We start from the raw sequence: 17,857 nt of genomic DNA on the forward strand, positions 1-17,857 counted from the left end.
CATCTGTGCATGTGTTGAAAAGTTTTAATCGTGTACCTATGTATAGTCCTGCACCAGCAATTTCCAGTGCCAGCCAGAAGGAAAACACAGCACCCTAGGTAACAGAAATCACTCTGGAGCCAAGTAAACAAAATGACAGTCTTATAAACCAGAAGCGTTTGTCCCATTAAGGATTCAATTCGTAGACAGAATAACAAGGGATGAGTTACTTGGCAGGGTAGACTTTAAGGACGATGTAACAGCGGCAGAAATGCTGTGACTGCAAGACCTTCGCTCGGGAGTGACTCAGCACAGCAGCTGCTTCCTGGAAAATTCATACTTCAGGCTCCCCAAAATGCCCACAAAGCCTTTGAGAGTTTGCAAAAACCAACCCTGGAAGCCCCATCAGCCATCTGATCTGTCACTGCTATGGGGATTAGCACAGGTCCCCCACCCCAGCACAGGGCGGGGACCTGCTGGGAGTTCCAGCAGTGACTGTGAGGACTCAAGGCAGTGCTACCAACAGGAAGCAATCACGTTTTGGCCTCAAAACTACCTCCTCATGACTCCCAAACTCCAAAATCCCTTTCATCACCATGGGCACCCCAAGCAAGCCCCTGCCCCAACCCAGGTGTCCCCGAGCAGAGGCAGGTTAAGGAGGTTAACACAGAATCGTGTCAAGTAACAAACACCTAGTATTTATTAATAAATTAGTACACCGGAAGGCAATTTTTCAATTCATTCCCCTCTTCCCCCACTCCCACCCCTTCCCACGGGGCAGCTCATGCCACCCTCATACCATTATTTCTTCAAATTGAGCGTAGTACAGACTGTTCGTTACGGGAGCATAATAATTGCAAATATAATCAGACAGACTTCTTACGATGCAGCTTTTTGTCCCCCATACCCCCCACCCCCGACCTCTTTTAATAAAAAGTGAAGTGTGATTTGAAGAGACTATTGAGACCACATAAGGTCTTTGGAGAACTTATCGGCCACACCTGTATAAAAAACAAGAGACACGAGTGTGAAAGCATAGCTTGGTTTAAGTCTTACAGCAAGAGGAGAGCGGGACCACCGGCGGCCTTCGCCTCCCCACTCCAGCACCGGCTCCCTTCGGAGCCCCACCATTCCCACTCGTGGCAAGGCAGGATAACTCCTTACATTCGACTGGAGGCAAAGGATCTTTCCACTGCCTTGAAGGTTGGTGGGGCTTGACCCTTTTCCTTGTGGTTTAAGCGCTTCTGCTGTAGCGTATTAGGAGCGCGATGCGTTGTCCGGGTGAAAACCATACAATAAATAACCGTGCTAGTAAAATCTCAGCAATGGATATGAGCCAAACAAGAGTACATCAAAAAAAAAAGAGTCAGCTCGGGTGGGAAGCTTAGCTGCGTTAAGAGACAGTAACCAGCAACAATTGGGGTGGGATTTTTGCGTGATTTTGCCATTTACTGCCCTGAGGCGAAGGAAGTGGTGGGAGATGGTCACTCCGAGCAACAGCTTTGACAGAGGAAGGGGATGACAAAGCAATCCCCAATTTGATGTGTTAGTTAACCAGATTCATGGTCTTTCAGTTCATTAACTGCGGTTTTGGATTTTTTGTTTGTTGGTTGGTTTTTTTTAAAGTGCATCGGCTGATCTGATTGGAATGAGAACAAGGACAAGAGAGGCTTGGGGAGGGGGCAGAGGGTGCAAAGACTTGGACTGAGCAATAGAGTTATGGTGGAGGGGTGCAACGCTGGCAAACTGCACCCCCTCCAAAAACCAAGAACACCTCAATGAAAATACTGGCCGTATATTCTACAAAAAATCCCGCCTGCGTATTGTTGGTCGTCTTAACGAGTGCCAAGCTAGCTCTAGCAGATATTCAGAGAGCGTGCGGTGACCCAGTGCCTACAGTAAATCAGGAAGGTGGCTATAGACAGAGTCCAGGAGGGTCTGGCTGGCTTCCTGGCTCTTGACTCCAGCGATCTCAAATAGCCTGTCCAGCTTGTCTTCGGCCTGCGGGATCTCCTCGATCACGTGGAGCTCCTCGGGGTTGAGGATGTGCAGCATGTCGTCAAAGATGGGCTGCAGGTCGCACGGGTCCAAGCGCACCTGGCGCAGGACAGTGTCCTTCTTTTCTGTAGGAGGAAAGGGATCACTCAAGGAACTCCCCAAGCAACCTCTGCTAACCAGGGTTTGTCCTCAGCCCATGGTCTGATGCCACCCCTGGAGAGGGACATGCTACAAGGAGAACTGAGGGAAAAGGTGGAGGGTGACAAGTGATGGGGATGAGGGAAAATGGGGAAGGCAGTGCTGCCGAGGCACCTCAGCCAGGATCCTGCAAGAGCAAACACAGCATTTGTAAATGCTGAATGGCCAATTCGGAAAAGTGAGGGCAGGAGAGGAGCCAAAAAAGCTGAATTCTGCTCTTTCAAGTTTTTTTTCGTTGGGTCAGCTTTATTTTCACACCCAAGTATAAATTTGGTAGATTGACTGAGCTCAGTGTTTCACCTTCATCAGAAATTAAATGCATCAAGTTAAATGCAGTACATTAAAGCCCCTAAAACAAAGGGGGGGTGACTAATGGTACTTTATGTCTGCAGCAAAGAGGACCAAGAGTAAAAAAAAAATTTTAAAAACCCAAAACAAGAATTAGGCTGGAAATTACATTCTCTGGTTTAATCTCATGCAGAAATGCACTGGCCAACGCAAGAGCCAAAAGTCAGGAGAAACACCCCCAAACACCCAGGGATGCTACAACTTCCCTGGTGGAACTTCAAAGAGTTAAAAGCCTTTCAAGATGTTTTCCTGTCTCAAATCTTTATAATCTTCGCTAACAGGATATTCTGATTGTGAATGAGGAGGTGATAAGTGTATCCTGGAGAGCCAGTTTTCCCAGTTATTTACTTTAATGATATCGTGTGTTGGGCAGCTCTACCACGTGTGCTGACCACATGGGACACACCGTGGTGTCCCTTCTGTCCTCCCACTGTGGCCCTGGGCTGGTTTTGGTACCTTTGGTAATAAAAGAGCCTGTCCGGCTGAGCGCGGAGGAGCCGCTGGAGGTGGAGTCGCAGCGCAGGAGGGGCTCAGCTTCGTCGACAAAGAAGCATTTCTTCTCGGAAGGAGAGGGCTCCACGGTGAGCACAGCTGCCTCGGGGGGCTTGGGGCTGGGTGTGGGCGCGGGGCTCGCCGGGCTGGGGCTCACTGGCAGCGCCAGCTTGTCACCTTCCAGCTGTGGGGGAAGAAAGAGAGGGAAAATTAATTGGGGAGGACGCTAGGCAACGGGTAACACCCAAACCCACCTGCACCCTGGCTTTCAAAGCACTCCAGCACACCCTGAGCAAGGGGTGACCTGTTCTGCTGGCCCTCAACAGACACAGATGACCCAGGGTGGACATCAGCACTGGCATTTGGCACATCAGGCAAGAGCAGTAACAACCCACACCTTGGGACAGCTGGTAGGAGCAACCACTGAACCAGGATGGCACGTGCAACCTCAGCAGAGCATTTTAGATGGGTTTTCCTTCTCAGACTCAGTTTATTGAAACCTAAAGCACAACTCTTGGGGGCAAGAGGTGATGATGACCAAAACCTGCTCCACATCTGTTCCTTGCTAAAAGGTGGCTCTACAGCTCCAGCCAGTGCCAAAGCAGCAGGATGAGCAGGCATCTCCAGTGCAGCACATGGCTCTGACCAGCTCCACTGACCAGCTCAACTTCAAATTAATGATCTGTTTGCCCCATCTCACCCTTGCTCCCATGAGCTCCCATTAAAGCCTGATGGAAAAGTCCATCCCACCAGACTCCAAGTTCAGAGCAAGAAAGGACAGGCAGGAGCTGGCACTGACCACAGTGTCACTCAAGTGGCTTTGCTTTTTCCTGTCCTGGAGTTGAGCCAAGGGCAAATGTTCAGCTCCACAGTTCCAAAGACATCAGGAGCAGCAAGCACTTCTGGGAAGCGCTGCACTGGAAAGCAGCACTATCTGACAAGTGACAGGTGACAAGAGACAGGACAAGATGAAATGGCCTCAAGTTGTGCCAGGGGAGGTTTAGATTGGGTAGTAGGAAAAATTTATTCACCAAAAGAGTGGTCAGGAATTGTAATAGGCTGTCCAGGGAAGTGGTGAAATCACCATCCCTGAAGGCTGTGGATGTGGCAGCTGGGGATATGGTTTAGTGATGGACTTGGCAGTGTTGGGTTAAGGATGGGACTTGATGATCTTAAATGTTATTTCCAACCTTAACAATTCTATGAGTCTATGAATTTGGGTGCTGGTGTGAACTTGCTTCCTAATTTGACTGTACTCTGCATGTTTCTTCTTGAAACTTCTTCCCACCTCCAAGACAGTAGCAAACATTCTTCACCCTCCTCCGCCTCTCAACATCCCCTCAGGGCACAAATCTCAAGCAGAGCATTTCTGGTTCCCACTCCCTGCCAGGATGAGATGCCTGGGCCAGCATCCACATATTCCTGGCTGGCAGATTGGACACTTCTGCAGGTCACCAGGTCCCTCTAAACAGGTTATTTTAAGGGCCATCCAATATTTAACCTTGTTTCCCAACCTCATGTCCCTGCTTGACCTGCCAAGGAAAAGAATTGCAAACCCTATCCCCATGCAATTCCCTCTCCCAACAGCATTTCACAACCCTGTTTTCTCCTACAGAGGGAAGACCAGGCTACTCCTGCTAAAAGGCTTTTGCCTACAACCCAGGGATGAAATGCAAAATTGGGCTTAAAGGCTGTGGGAAAGGGAGCTGCTGAGCCACCTCCGCGCCGGCATGGATGTCCCTGAACATTCCTCATCCGTGTCGAGGAATTTGCCACCCACAAATCACATGTCTGCTGGGACGCCCATTAGTTCACATTAAATTAACATTGAAGCCTGTTCCTGGTAGAATAAAAGGGTTTTTTTTCTCCCCTCATTGAAAATAAACAGGGGAGGATTTGTTCTAGCACAGTGCATTACGCAATAGGCATGTTAAAAATAAAAGTCAGCTTTAATTTTTAATTAAAAGAATCTGCTTTCTCCTCTGAAATTCCCTTTCCAGTATAGCTCATCATGGAGAACCAGCTATGGCCATTAAGGGGGAATATCAAGGGAAGGACCAGGACAGCAGCTGGCCACTTTCCAAACTGTAATATGCTCTGATATCCCCTTTAAAAATAACACAGGCTTTAGGGGTTAGTTCTTCCTTGTGCAGCTCATCTACCTAATATTCAACCACAAACCCACCTACCAATTCCCAAAAAGGAGCCTGATGACCGAGCAACAATTGGCCAAGGGAGGGCAGGGAGCAGACAGCTGCCCCAGCTCTGTCTTCCCAGAACCAACTCATTTGGAGTTTAATTAAACAGCTGCTAAAACACGCTAGGAAAGACAAAATCACCCGAGGTTATTTGACTTTAGCTGTCCCGGGAGCCCAAATCTTTCCAAATAGCTGAACAGTTGCAAGCTTCAGGCAAAGCAAACAGGATGCTTGGATGTGTGTTAATGTTTAAACCACGGGAAGAAAGCGACTGGGAATGAGGGATTGGAAAGACCAGGGAATGCAAAAGGTTGCTGTGAGGTGAAGCCTGTGGAATAGGTGTAAAAACACACTATTCATAGCCTGTGACTCACGGCACTGAAAACACCTTGGCCATTCCTATTTTTATGAACGGTGGTGACTGGGTGAAACCAAGCTCTGACTGGGGGGAAAAACCCCCCAAAAACCCTCTTGCAACACTTCTGCCTTTCCAGAGCTATGGAATTTCTCACCTTTACATCCTCATTGCTGGGCTCCTGTGCTTGCCACTGGGGCTGCATCTGCACCTGCAAAGAGAGACACGTGGGACTCTGTTAGATGCACAGTCCAGCATGGAAACCAAATGCACTGCAGTGGCTTTGTCACATCAGCAGTATCCTACAACCCATCCGATGTGCTCTGCCAGGTTTTTTTTTTTAGGCTTTTTCTTTTTTTGAGCACTGCACCAAGAGATTTTCAAGCCTAAAAAATATTAATAAAAAAATCCTAAAAGCTCCTGTGTACATGCAGCACTTTAGACTGCAGTTCAAGCACCAGCATCCTCTTGGATCCCAATGTATCAGCAGTTCAGGGTGTCTGAAGGCCCTTCCTAAAAGGAAGGAAAAAGGGGCAGAAGGGGACAGGGGCAGGAGGAAGAGAAGAGGACAGAAGGGGATGGGGCAGGAGAAGACACAGGCTTGGCCTTGTTTTCTTTCACAGCTGCTGTCACCAGCTCTGTTTGAACGGGTTGGTCCCATTTGCTGCCTCCGTTTTACAGTACTGCAATAAAAGCTTAGCTCAGACAAACAGAAACTGCAGCTGCTGTGCTAATATTAGGAAGGAGCAGCAGCAGGCACTAAAAAACACCCTTCCCTCAGGCGATGCTTCCCAGCAATTCCTCCTGCCGCAAGCAGGCGGGAACAAAAGCGGGTGGCAGGCTGGCTGCTGCTGCTGAGGGTGGCTGTGCACCCTCTGGGATGTGGGGGGGATAAATTTAGCACTGAGGCAGTCACTTCCCAGATTCCCTGCCAGAAGATGACACCCGACTGACACCAGCCCTTATTCCCAGGTCTGTTATGCCTCCGTAGGGAATGCGGCAGGAAAAACCCGGGCACAAGGAGCAGGGTGGGCTGGGCAGCAGCCCAGCTGGTGCTGCAGGCAGAGTGGTGCTGGTGTGGAATGCTCTTGCTGTGAGCCCCACGGGGGTAGGGAGGATCCCTGTGGATCAGCAGTTCCATGGTGTACAGGGTGTTTGGGGGCACACAGACCCTTGGCAGGGCCATGGGGTCTCACCGAGGTGTCAGAGAAGGGCAGTGATGGTGTGTGGTCCCTGCCAGCATGGGAAGACCATGAGGGTGGTGGGCTGAGAAAGCCCAAATTTCCTCTCTGTGCCTTTCACCTCAGCCGTGTGGTTTCAGGAGAATGCTCCATCCCTCTCTGGTGGAGCCTCTTCCCTTAACACAAGGCAGCCCTGGGGAGGAGGGCTCAAGCCAAGCCTCACACGACCCAGGATGGGCAATGCTGGGTCTGCACAGGGTTTAGATGCCACAACCAAAATTGCAGCCACCCATGGAGGAAACAGCTCTTCCCCATCAGCCCTGCCTGTGGGCCGAGTGCTTCTCAAGCAGATAATTTCTCCAGGAGAGCCTCTGGTGGCTTCTCCATTCTGTGGATTTGCCCACTCACTTTTTCAACTCAAACCATAATGAAGAGGTGATGAAACCCTGATGAAGAGGTTCCAAACCAAATTACAGGCTGAGTTAGTCAATACTGAGTTTGGCTAGCAGAAGAAACCATCTTCTAGCTTCCTCTTATGCTCCCAAACCCATTACACTGCAAACGCAGAGACCCCAGGAGATGTGGCCACCACAGCAGGGAAACCTCAATATCACTGCATATATAAAGTTTATATTTTTGTATTTATACTGTTTCTCTTTGCATTACTTTATGAATTATTACATTTGTTTATTGAACATTCTCCAGCATAGTTCAATGTCAGTTTGCTGAAAATCAAGTCATGGCATAGAGCAAACCTGGAGCGATGCCCACTCCAGCAAAACCCAGCCAGCCCTACACCTTCCCCAGGGCTCTGACCACTTCACCTTACAGCACTGCACCTCAAATAAAACCTGATGCAACTCCAGAAGGCAATTTTGTTATTTTCCTGGCTCCTGGGCACTTCCCAGCCCTCAGACCACAGGCCCCTCTGGCTGGGAAATCCATCCAGCAGCTTTACTCTCACTCCAGTGCTGGCACGTGAACACAGCACAAACTGAATTCCTAATTACTGGGCCCAGCCCAGTCCTGCACTGCCAGAAGAGGAAGTGAAGGGGATGGGTGGGAGCTGACAGGGGCTGAGTTTGAGGAACGCTGCTGACTACCCCCTCAGGGTTTTGACCTGTGAAAGAACAAGAGATGGAGCCACAAGGCCCTGCCACAGCCACGTGCCTGGACATGGGGTTGCTTTCACATCCTCTTCTCCTCTGAAATACCCCAAAACCCCACAGCTTAACCTCTCACCAGCCCTGGCCTTGACCCATCTGCTGACTCATGGGATTATGTGCAGCATGAAATTAGCCACAAAACTAAACCTTGCCTAGCTTGGGGCTGTAGCCTTCCCCTGTCCACTTTCAACATCTCCCTTATCCATGGTTTGGGTTTGTTTTTCAGCTTTGCTGAGGCTGTGCTGCTGAACGCCCTGAGCGAGGCTGTTTGCTTCCCTTCCATCCAGCTCCTGAAATATTTCAGCCAAGGCCAGCAGAGCCATAAATAAAACGATAAGAGCTTAAAGCACTGCTCACAGCAGGACACTCAGAGGAGCCAATGCAGCCCAGCTATGCCAGCTCCACCCCAGGCCAGCCCAGGTGAGCACAGAGCCCCTTGGTAGATGCAAAATGCTGTTATGAACCACACACACACAAAAAAATCTCATTACCCAGTGGATACTGGTAAAAATCAGTTTTTCTGATTTTAACCCCAAAAATGGAGAATTGCACTTTGCTGGGATAGCAGCGAGAAACCCCTCCCTTCTTCCCCCCCACTCTTTCCCCTGTTTTTGTTGTCAGCACCACTAATTTGGGATGTGCCTGTGCCTGATAAGCAGTGCCCAGGCTTGCCTCTGTCTGGCAAACTTACCTCTTAGGGGACAGATTTTGCAAACCTTGAATCCAACAAACATTTGTGGCCAGGGCCAGCTTTAACAGGAGCCCTGTGAGTTAAATGCACCCCTAAAAACCTTCCCACAGCTTCTGCATTCACTGTATTTTCTGGCTCAGCTGCAAAAAACCCCGAACAAAATGATTCAGAGGGCTAATCTCGGTTTAACCTAAATTCATCCAGCGCCATGCAAAACCAGCATAATCTCCCACAGCTAAAAAAGCAGGCAAGTCTGCAGTGGAGCTGTTCCTCACCTGAAGGAAAATGTTCTTGCCTCATGCTGTAACACTCCAGAGACTCCCATAATTCCCCTATTCCTATCAGGGGTTGTAAATATTGGGATTTTGGAGCACAAAAGGCTGCTGAGGGAACAGGGCACTACAAGAGAGCAGCTTTGCCTCCATAGGTTTTACAAGTTGAAGGCAGACACCAGATAAAGGATTAAAGAGAAGGGGGCAATAGTGGGTGGGATGAAATGTGTTTAGGGTACTGATTTGCCATCTGAGAACTACAGCATTCAATAACAATTTTTACCCATGACTTGGGGGGGGTCAGTGCTTTCTTATGACAAAAGGATCATGCAGAGAGATGGGGAAACTCTGTTTTGCACTCAGGGATGCTGGGCATTGCCAAAGGCATCCCAGACAGCACAGCCATCCATGCATCCATCCCTCCTGGGCACATGTAGGATACACCAGCATGTGTGGGAGACTCACTGCTGGCTCAGGTCACCCTAAAGGCATCATGCTGTTACTTGGACTCACAAAATGGTTTGGTTTGGAAGGGATCTTAAAGCTCATCTTGTTCCAACATCTTGCCAGGGGCAGGGACACCTTCCTCTGGACCAGGCTGCTCCAAGCCCTGTCCAACCTGGCCTTGAACACTTACAGGGATAGGACATCTACAACCTCTTTGGGCAGCTTAGCCACAGGGAGGATGCATGCATTTGCATTGCTTATGAGAGTCCTCACTCCCACTGCAGCACCACAAACTCTTTTCATTCTTTTTTGCTGTTTTGGGGGGTATTTTTTGCAAGACTCCTTCTGCAGGGCTGGAGACCACAGCACCCACTCTTGCCACCAACAGGGTGACCTGTTCCTCCGGATCAAACCACTTTGGTGCAGAGAGAAACTGCCTCAATTTATCTGTGTTTGGACAGACAAATCACCTACAGCCAAACCTCAATTAGCTCTAATTAAAGGCTTTCCAACCAGCAGATTTGAAAACCCCCAAAGATCAACCTCCATGCTTGCTCCTGGCACCGAGCTCTTGGCTTCCTGGACTGCTGTGATGATGATGAGCCACAATTCTCCAGGGATTTGGTCTCCCATGCACAAACTGCTTCCCTGCAGGGCTGCTGTATCACCACCCACACTGACAGCACAGGAGCCAGCTCAGGGAGAGGAGGCAGGCAGGTTCCAGCAGGCAGCACCTCACAGAAACACAATGTGCTGCCCTGCTGGATCTGCACCCCACGGTGCTGCCAGGCTGTGACATCCCACACACAGCTCCAGGATCTCCAGGGCAGGGCAGTGGCCAGCTCCTGAGGTTGACTGTGAGGAATGCTCATCTGAAAAAGCCCAATCAGATGATTAAGGAAAGAGGATGTGACAGCTTGGGTGAATTTGTTAAAAAAAAACAATTCTGCTGAAATTAGCCAAATTTCTCATGTGGACTTGAGACAACTGCTTGAAAGATCAACAACCTAATTTTACTCATTTCTAGAAAAACAAGTGAAACTGATAGGGAGGCACCCCAGGGTCCAGGTGTGCTGGACACTGTAAAAAACAACACACTGTTTTAAAAAACAAAGAGACACAGGAAAGGTGTTTGGGAGGCCCGCGAGACTTGCACACAGTTATCCTTGAGATTTGGGTTTGCTCATTCTCTGGAACATCTGCTTGCTGTATTTTCAGAGTTATAGGCACAGCTTGCGGTTACTCCATCACTGGGAGTCCTCCATCCTGACAGGTCACCCCATAAACCCTGCTCCTGGAGCCACCACCTGCATTCTGTACTGTTTGATAAGCACAACCTGATGGTCTTGGCCAAAAGAGCCAGGGGCGTTCAGCACTGCACAGCCAAGTCTGTTAATTATGTGTCATGCTGAGGAACAAGTCCTGTGTTTTATCCAATGTCCTTGCCCAGAGCTTTGTCACAGTATTCAAAGTCAAAGTAGTAAATACAAGGACACAGGTTACTACCTGCTCCAGGAGAGCAAGAGGACTACATGTCCTTCTGGGACAGCGCACATGCTGGAAATTTAACTTATATGTGCAAAATGGCAATTTTCTCTGCCTCTCTTTTCTTCCTAAATATAGCTTTGTCTTGGGTATTTTGATTTTATTTTTTTCAGCAATGAGAAGGCCACATCTGCTTAGCTACCAGGAACTGAAAGGAAAAAAAACAGCAATTCAGCAGGAGAGTTCAGGCAGCTGGCAAAGCCAACCTATCCAAGATCTGGGCAGGATGTTCAGCACACACCTGATTCGGGGTCTCTCTGAAACACAAGCCCAGGGCTCCTGCCAACACATCCCAACTTCTGATTTCATGTGAGGGAATAAGGTGTTTCATACACTAAACAAAATAATTGATATGACACAGTAAAGGGATCAAAATAAGTAACTTAAGATATGCAACCCAGTGAAGGGATCACAGTCCCTCATATAAGGAGAAGTTTGTGATGGTCAAAGCAGAATTTGGGAATCCCCTGCCCTGACAAACGCTCTGTTTCATAAGCTCTATTGTGAGCAAAGCTCCATCCTGCCAAATTCCCACCAAGAGCCCAGAGAGGTCTGCAAGCACCCACCTGCTCTTCTTTGGGTCTGGGTCAGTGCTAAGGCAAAGGGAAATGTTTCACCAACCAGTTTAGGGGGAAGAGCCATGCCTCAACCACTGCCATCTCCATCTATATGTTGTCCCATTGGCTTCTATGTTCAGAAAAAGCCCCACTCATCACCTTCACAAACACTTCTGGCAGAACACTGAGTTATCAGAGCCAAAAAAATGAAACAAGTAAGGCAGCAGTGGCCAAAACAAATCTGCAAAGGTCACAGAAGCACCTCCTGATGACTTACACCCAGATGAGAACCTACTGCAGGATTTTCTCCAGCAATTTATTTATTCTCCCAAAATATGGAACAGTTTAAGGCTAGCGCTGCCAAAGAAGAGCAACAACTCTGGAGGACTGCATGCACAGCCACGTCCATGCCACCAGTCACCATCTTGGAGGAATCAACACTTAGTGCTCAAGGGCACTTGGCCCTTCTCACAAATCCACAGCATTTGAGCAAGTTTAAAGCAGGATGCTTTTTCCTCCATGTCCCTGGCACAAGGGCTCAGGTACCAGACCCTCCTGGTGATCCAAAGATATACGCAAAGCACATGGAACTCTAGAGCCCATAAAAACTTTGACTGAGATTTGAGCAAACCCTGCCAAAGCCTTGCTCAAAAGCAATGCACAGCTTCAATGTAAACCCCCAGAGAGTTCCACAAAGACAGGAGCTACTTGGCCACGAGCTAAGCTCAAGGCCACAGCAATGTCCTATGCCACTGTAAACCCCCAAGGAGCTCCATGGAGAGAAAGAGCTACTTGGCCACGAGCTAAGCTCAAGGCCACAGCCATGTCCCCATGCCACTGTAAACCCGCAAGAGCTCCATGGAGAGAGGGAGCTGCTTGGCCATCAACTAAACTCAAGGCCACGGCCGTGTCCCATGCTACCATAAACGCCCAAGGAGCTCCATGAAGAGAGGGAGCTGCTTGGCCACAGCCATGTCCTATGCCACTGTAAACCCCCAAGGAGCTCCATGGAGAGAAGGAGCTGCTTGGCCACCAGCTAAGCTCAAGGCCACGGCCGTGTCCCACACCACCACATTTCACGAGGTGAGAGCTGCAGCAAAGCCCGGCGCGGCGTTACCGGCGTGGTGTCCTCCATGAGGCCGCGGATCTTCTCCACCACGTCGTTGCGGCGGTGCTGGCGGAGCGCGCTGATGAGCTGGGCCAGGCTGGCCTCGGGCCCGCGGATGGTCCAGTGCTGCAGCGCGGCGTAGGCGCGCTCGTGGTCGGCCGCGTAGCCGTTGGAGAAAGCCGCCACCTCCCGCTCGCTGGCGTTGCACAGGAACTGGTAGATGTCCTTCCACTGGCTCCCCACCTGGGCCGCCACCAGCTTGAGGATGTCGATGCCTGCGGGGTAGAGAAGCCACAGGTGAGGCAGGAGGGTCTGCAGACATCAGGTCTAGCAAAGCTTCTCTCATCTCCAAATGGCCAAGCTTTGCTTTTCTCGTGTACATCTTTAAGATTTTGTTGGGATTATTATTGTCTTAACACCTTTTTTGAGTTCAGGCTGCAGAGAAGCAGCATCAATAACATGTTCAACAGCTGCTATGCACGTAAAGGGTGATAAACCCATCAGTTAATCCAACACACTCTAAAATCAATAATTTACTTGTAAAATCTCCCGCACTCTTCAGCACAGGAAAACCCTGGGTACTCTGCCACCACACAGCTGCAGGAACAGGGCAGAAGAACACATGCTCACCCACACACCTGCACTGCAGCCACTGCCTTGAGAGAGAGCTGGATTAAGAGGTGAGTCACCAAATCACCTCTATAAAGATGAGTATTTCCATAACAAGTGCATACAGCAGCTAGGATTGCATTCAGAGCCATTTCCAATGCAGACAGGCGGGATGACTCAGTCATGAGGTGGGAGACGCTGTGCCAGGTCAGCATGGGGTGAATGGAAGATCTGGTAGGAATCTAGAGAGCAAAAAAGGCAGATTTTCCCCCAGAAAAGCACTTGAGACATCCTGGCTCAAGACCGTGAGGGTTTTCTCTGTGTAGGTCAGGCAGCAATGCAAACAGCACACTTATCCTTGAGTCTACTACAGGTCAGGAGTCAAAGATTCAAATAAAGCCATATCTCCTCCAAAATAACTAATTAACCCTGTTTTATCAAGCTGAGCAACACGAAGGGTCAGCATCTGTGAGCTGCAAAGAGAAACTCACTTTTTCCAGAGAGATAACCACACCTCGGGTTTCCTCCCGAGCCAGTGTGCCCCCATGGCTACAGGGAGCACTTCTCTTTCCCTCTGCAGACACAACAGCAAAAATAGCTGCTTACAGAAGAATATCATAGCCGGGGGTTTTCCAGATGGCCTAAAATGTAACACTTTCTAGTGCAGTTCAACCTGCACCAAAACCTCCTGCTGCACCTTCAGTTCACAGCTCTGATATAGCCAAATATATACATACATACCAAAAAAAATCTATAGAAACTATAAAGACTGGTATAGGTATCCTTTTTTATACACGGGCATGTGTATATACACACACAGATATATGGTACACATTTTTGTATCTCTCTGTGTATTACATAGATATTTTATAAAGATGAGTGTACATATACGTATATGGCTTGGACATCAGATGCCCACCAAAGCTGTTCTACACGTGCCTTCCTCAGCTGAGAAAATATAACAAGATGTAACAAAAAGTGTGTGGGTTGAGATACAGGCAGGGAGAAATCCCTCACCAGTGACTGTCACTGGCAAACCAGACTCAGCGTGGGGAAATTAGTTTGACTTTTTGCTAATCAAAGCAGAAGAGGGTAATGGGAAATTAAAACTAAATCCCTTCCCACCCATCTCTCCCTTTCTCCCAAGTTTAACTTCACTCCTGAATTCTCTTACTCCTCCCCTCACCAGTAAGCAGAGAAGGGGATCTGTGGTCAGTCCATCACACGCTATCCTGCTGATCCTTTCTCCTCATGGAATCCTCACACTCCTCCCTTGCTCCAGCATAGGTCTCTTCCACAGGTCCTGCCAGCAAACCTGCTCCAGCACGGCTCCTCTCTGCCCCTCCTTTTCCACTGACCCTGCTGTCTGCAGAGCTGTTGCTCTCATGTTCTCACTCCTCTCTCTACTGGCTGGTTACCAGCTTTTTCCCCTGCCTCTTTTTAAATCTGTTGTCCCAGAGGCACTCCCACTATCCCTGATGGGCTCAGCCTGGGACAGTGGTGGGTCCATTCTAGAGCTGGCTGGCATTGGCACCCCCGGACATGGGTGAAGCTTCTGGCAGATCCTCACAGGACCCACCCCTGTAGCCCCCTGCTACTAAAACCTGACCATACAAACACAATACAATATACACAGACATCTCTAAAGTATCTATTCAGCCCAATGTATTTTTATATGTATTTGTGTATATATGTGTATATATTATACATACTTTTATATATCTCTATATATAACATAGGTATTTTACATATATATGTACATATGCTTATATAAAAAGAAGTATGTAAAAAACTATAAAGTTTCACAAAGATATTTTTAACCAAACCTCTTCTCACTTAAGGAAAGCTTATCAAACCTGCTATATATAGATTAGTTTTCACTTCCAAACTAGATAACACAGCCATGAGCCCACAGTTCTTGGAGCATCCACAGACGGTGCTAAACCTGCTCTAAATCAGGAACACCAAAGTGCAGACCACATTTGGTACTTCCCCGCCCTCCTCCCACCACAACCACCACAGTTCCTTCCCCAGATATTACCAGACACGTGCTTGTACCATCTCACATGGAGTTCTGAGAGCCCTAACAGAAAAGCTTGGCCCACCAGCCCAGCATGGGGGATGCAGCCCACCCAAAAAACCCAAGCCAACCACAGGGCTTGGTTCTACCTGTGGAGAAAAGGCTGTGAACCTGCTGTTGGGATTTATTCTGGGGTGACTGATGTGACTCAGCTCATTAGATACTGGTGCACACTGCATCACAACAAAGCAGCAGGAATTAAGCCTGGTTTTGTTAATGCTTCCCATTACTCAGATGAAGACCCAGTGGCTCTCAGCTCAAGGGACTGAGCTGTGTGCTTCCAGGTAAATCCCAAATTCCTCTCCCTCCATGAGTTTGCATCCAGGCTGGCTGTGCAGAAGCACAGGCAGCCCAGACCACATTGGCAGCCAAGCCTATGTGCCTTCTGATATCACACACCCGGGTTGGTAAGAAGCCCAAAAGACAACCCAGATTTGGAGTCAGGTCCTTTAGAGCAGAAAACCCAGCTGCTTTTTGCATAAAAGCAGCAAAATGCCTGATTCATGCAGTGCTGCTTGATCTTATCTCAATCCAGAGGATAAAAAAAGTAAAAATCCATGAATACAAGGGTAAAAAAAGCTCTGCAAGGCTTGTGCACCAAGGTAATAAGGGATAATACTGTGTGGTACTGCCTATTATATATCCACATATAGAAATATATAGATAACAAGTTATGCACTGAGATAGATATATATAGGTATATATAGAGAGAGTATTTAAGTCGTTATCTCACTGTATAAATCTTGCAGAGCTTCTTTACTCTCATATTCAGCAACTATTTTTTGCTTTGATATAAATATATATATATACAGAGAGAGAGAGAGAGAGAGAATGAGAGAGATAATGCTGCCCATTTTTTAATGCACACACACACATCCAATGAGCAGCATCAGGTCTCCCTGCCAGTGCTGCCCTGCAGTGAGACAGTGAGCAATGGCTGGGTGGGAGCTTTGCCCACACCCACTCCCATGCACGTCAAACACACAGAAGCATTAAAACATAATTTGCTGGTTTATGATCCCCATGTGGAACATCTAGTCAGCCCAGAAAAGGAAAAACCCATACACTACCTGCTCCCATGTACGTATTTCATGCTGACAAATCCCAGTGCTTACAGCTGCTGTACTGGTGAGAGAAGTTTTCAGCTGCTCAGAACTTGATTTGCACTGGTTTTATGCGGCAGCACGACATTTATGTCCAAATGTTCTCACTCAGGATTTATGACAAAGCGCTCATGCTTCTACTGACATTTTCAAGTTTAGTATATTTAATCTCACCGTTCAATAAATTGGGCCCATAAACATGTTTATGTCCCTTGGCTATAACATCCCTGGGCACAAGAACACACCAGGCAGCTGAGGACTTAATGGTGCGTAATAATCTTTGGAGAACAAATGTTCCATTAAAAATGAATTTGGAAATGTCTACCTTAATACTATAAGAACCTTAAACTCATTTTCTTGCAACTATTAAATGAATTTAAGGCCCATATGTTTGCTAAATCCACTACAATATTGTGCAAACAAAACCCAGAGAGATATGAAGAGATGTGGACAAGAGTGCAGATTTGGCTCCAGTCAGTAAGAAAAACATTGCTCCCTCTGCTCTTAAAAAATAAGATTAAAACCATTATGTGACAAGCTGCGGATGCACGCCGCCAACTATTACTGCTCACACCAAGATAAAATGCTTATAATGAGCTTATCATCCTACTACTTCCATACTTCCAGAAGTCCTAGGAACTGGAACAAAAATCCCAGCTCTCCCACAGGTGCTGGATCTTTTCTTTCTCCCTGAACTATGTGGATCTTCTCCCACCAGGCCCATCTGCACACCAGAGCTGGAGATGGTGCTCAAAGACCTCCAGACCACAGCAATCCCCAGTAAAATGGCCAAGCTCAGCAGAGAAGATGCTTTAACCCACACATTTCATGCTTCCCTTGTGAGGCTGGTCACAGCCACGTTGCTGCTATGCTAAAGCTGCTCCAAGCTTTCCACAGCCTGAGTTGTCGTCCTTTTTTACCACAGGAACAGCCTGGGAGAGCTGTCACCATCCTGCTGCTGAAGTGGGAGACAGCTCCACCCCTCTCCATCACCATGTCAGGAACCATCACCACTGATCACCCAGCTCTGCTCATGCCTCAGACAATGGAATTAAAGAGGAACACCCACGGCTGCATCCAGCTGAGCTGTGTTTTCCATGGTCAGCCCAGAACAGGCAAGGACAGATCTGAAGGAGCCAGGACATCCACATGTGTCTTAGGTAGCTGAGCAGGTGGCATTTCAATGTCATTATTTTAACACTGAAAGTCTCTAAATGCTGTGCTGGACTACACCATGTATCCCCCTAATATTTTAAGGTGGTGATAACCACACCTTCAAACCAGGACAAGGCCAAGACGCTGTGCACAGGCCAGTGGGAAGCCCAAGGGAGCATGTACACACATGGGAACACAGGCACAACCAGGCACATCTACAGCCAATGCAAACTGGGACAAATGGAGACAAATCTAGAAATGAACAAATGCCTCCAGAGCGGCACAAGCTAACACAAGTTGTGCCTCTCCAGAAAGGTCTTCCCTTCAGCTCATCTACAAAGATGCTGAGCTAAAGGCAGGACCTTCCTGGAGAAG

At 48.3% G+C, this 17,857-nt stretch overlaps 1 protein-coding gene across 2 annotated transcripts in view; it reads right to left on the bottom strand.

Moving 5' to 3' along the window:
* Positions 1-656: 656 nt before the first annotated feature.
* Positions 657-17,857, bottom strand: part of TNFRSF21 (TNF receptor superfamily member 21) — a 35,230-nt gene continuing 18,029 nt past the window's right edge. For both annotated transcript variants that reach the window (XM_064411744.1, XM_064411745.1), the window contains exons 4-7: positions 12,545-12,810; positions 5,726-5,779; positions 2,980-3,199; positions 657-2,102 (exon numbers count right to left, since the gene is read on the bottom strand). In XM_064411744.1, the coding sequence (XP_064267814.1) occupies positions 1,873-2,102; positions 2,980-3,199; positions 5,726-5,779; positions 12,545-12,810 (770 nt within the window). In that variant the 3' untranslated portion in view covers positions 657-1,872. The remainder of the gene's footprint in view (positions 2,103-2,979; positions 3,200-5,725; positions 5,780-12,544; positions 12,811-17,857) is intronic.

Source organism: Passer domesticus, chromosome 3 (genome assembly GCF_036417665.1).
Source record: "Passer domesticus isolate bPasDom1 chromosome 3, bPasDom1.hap1, whole genome shotgun sequence".
NCBI lineage: Eukaryota > Metazoa > Chordata > Aves > Passeriformes > Passeridae > Passer > Passer domesticus.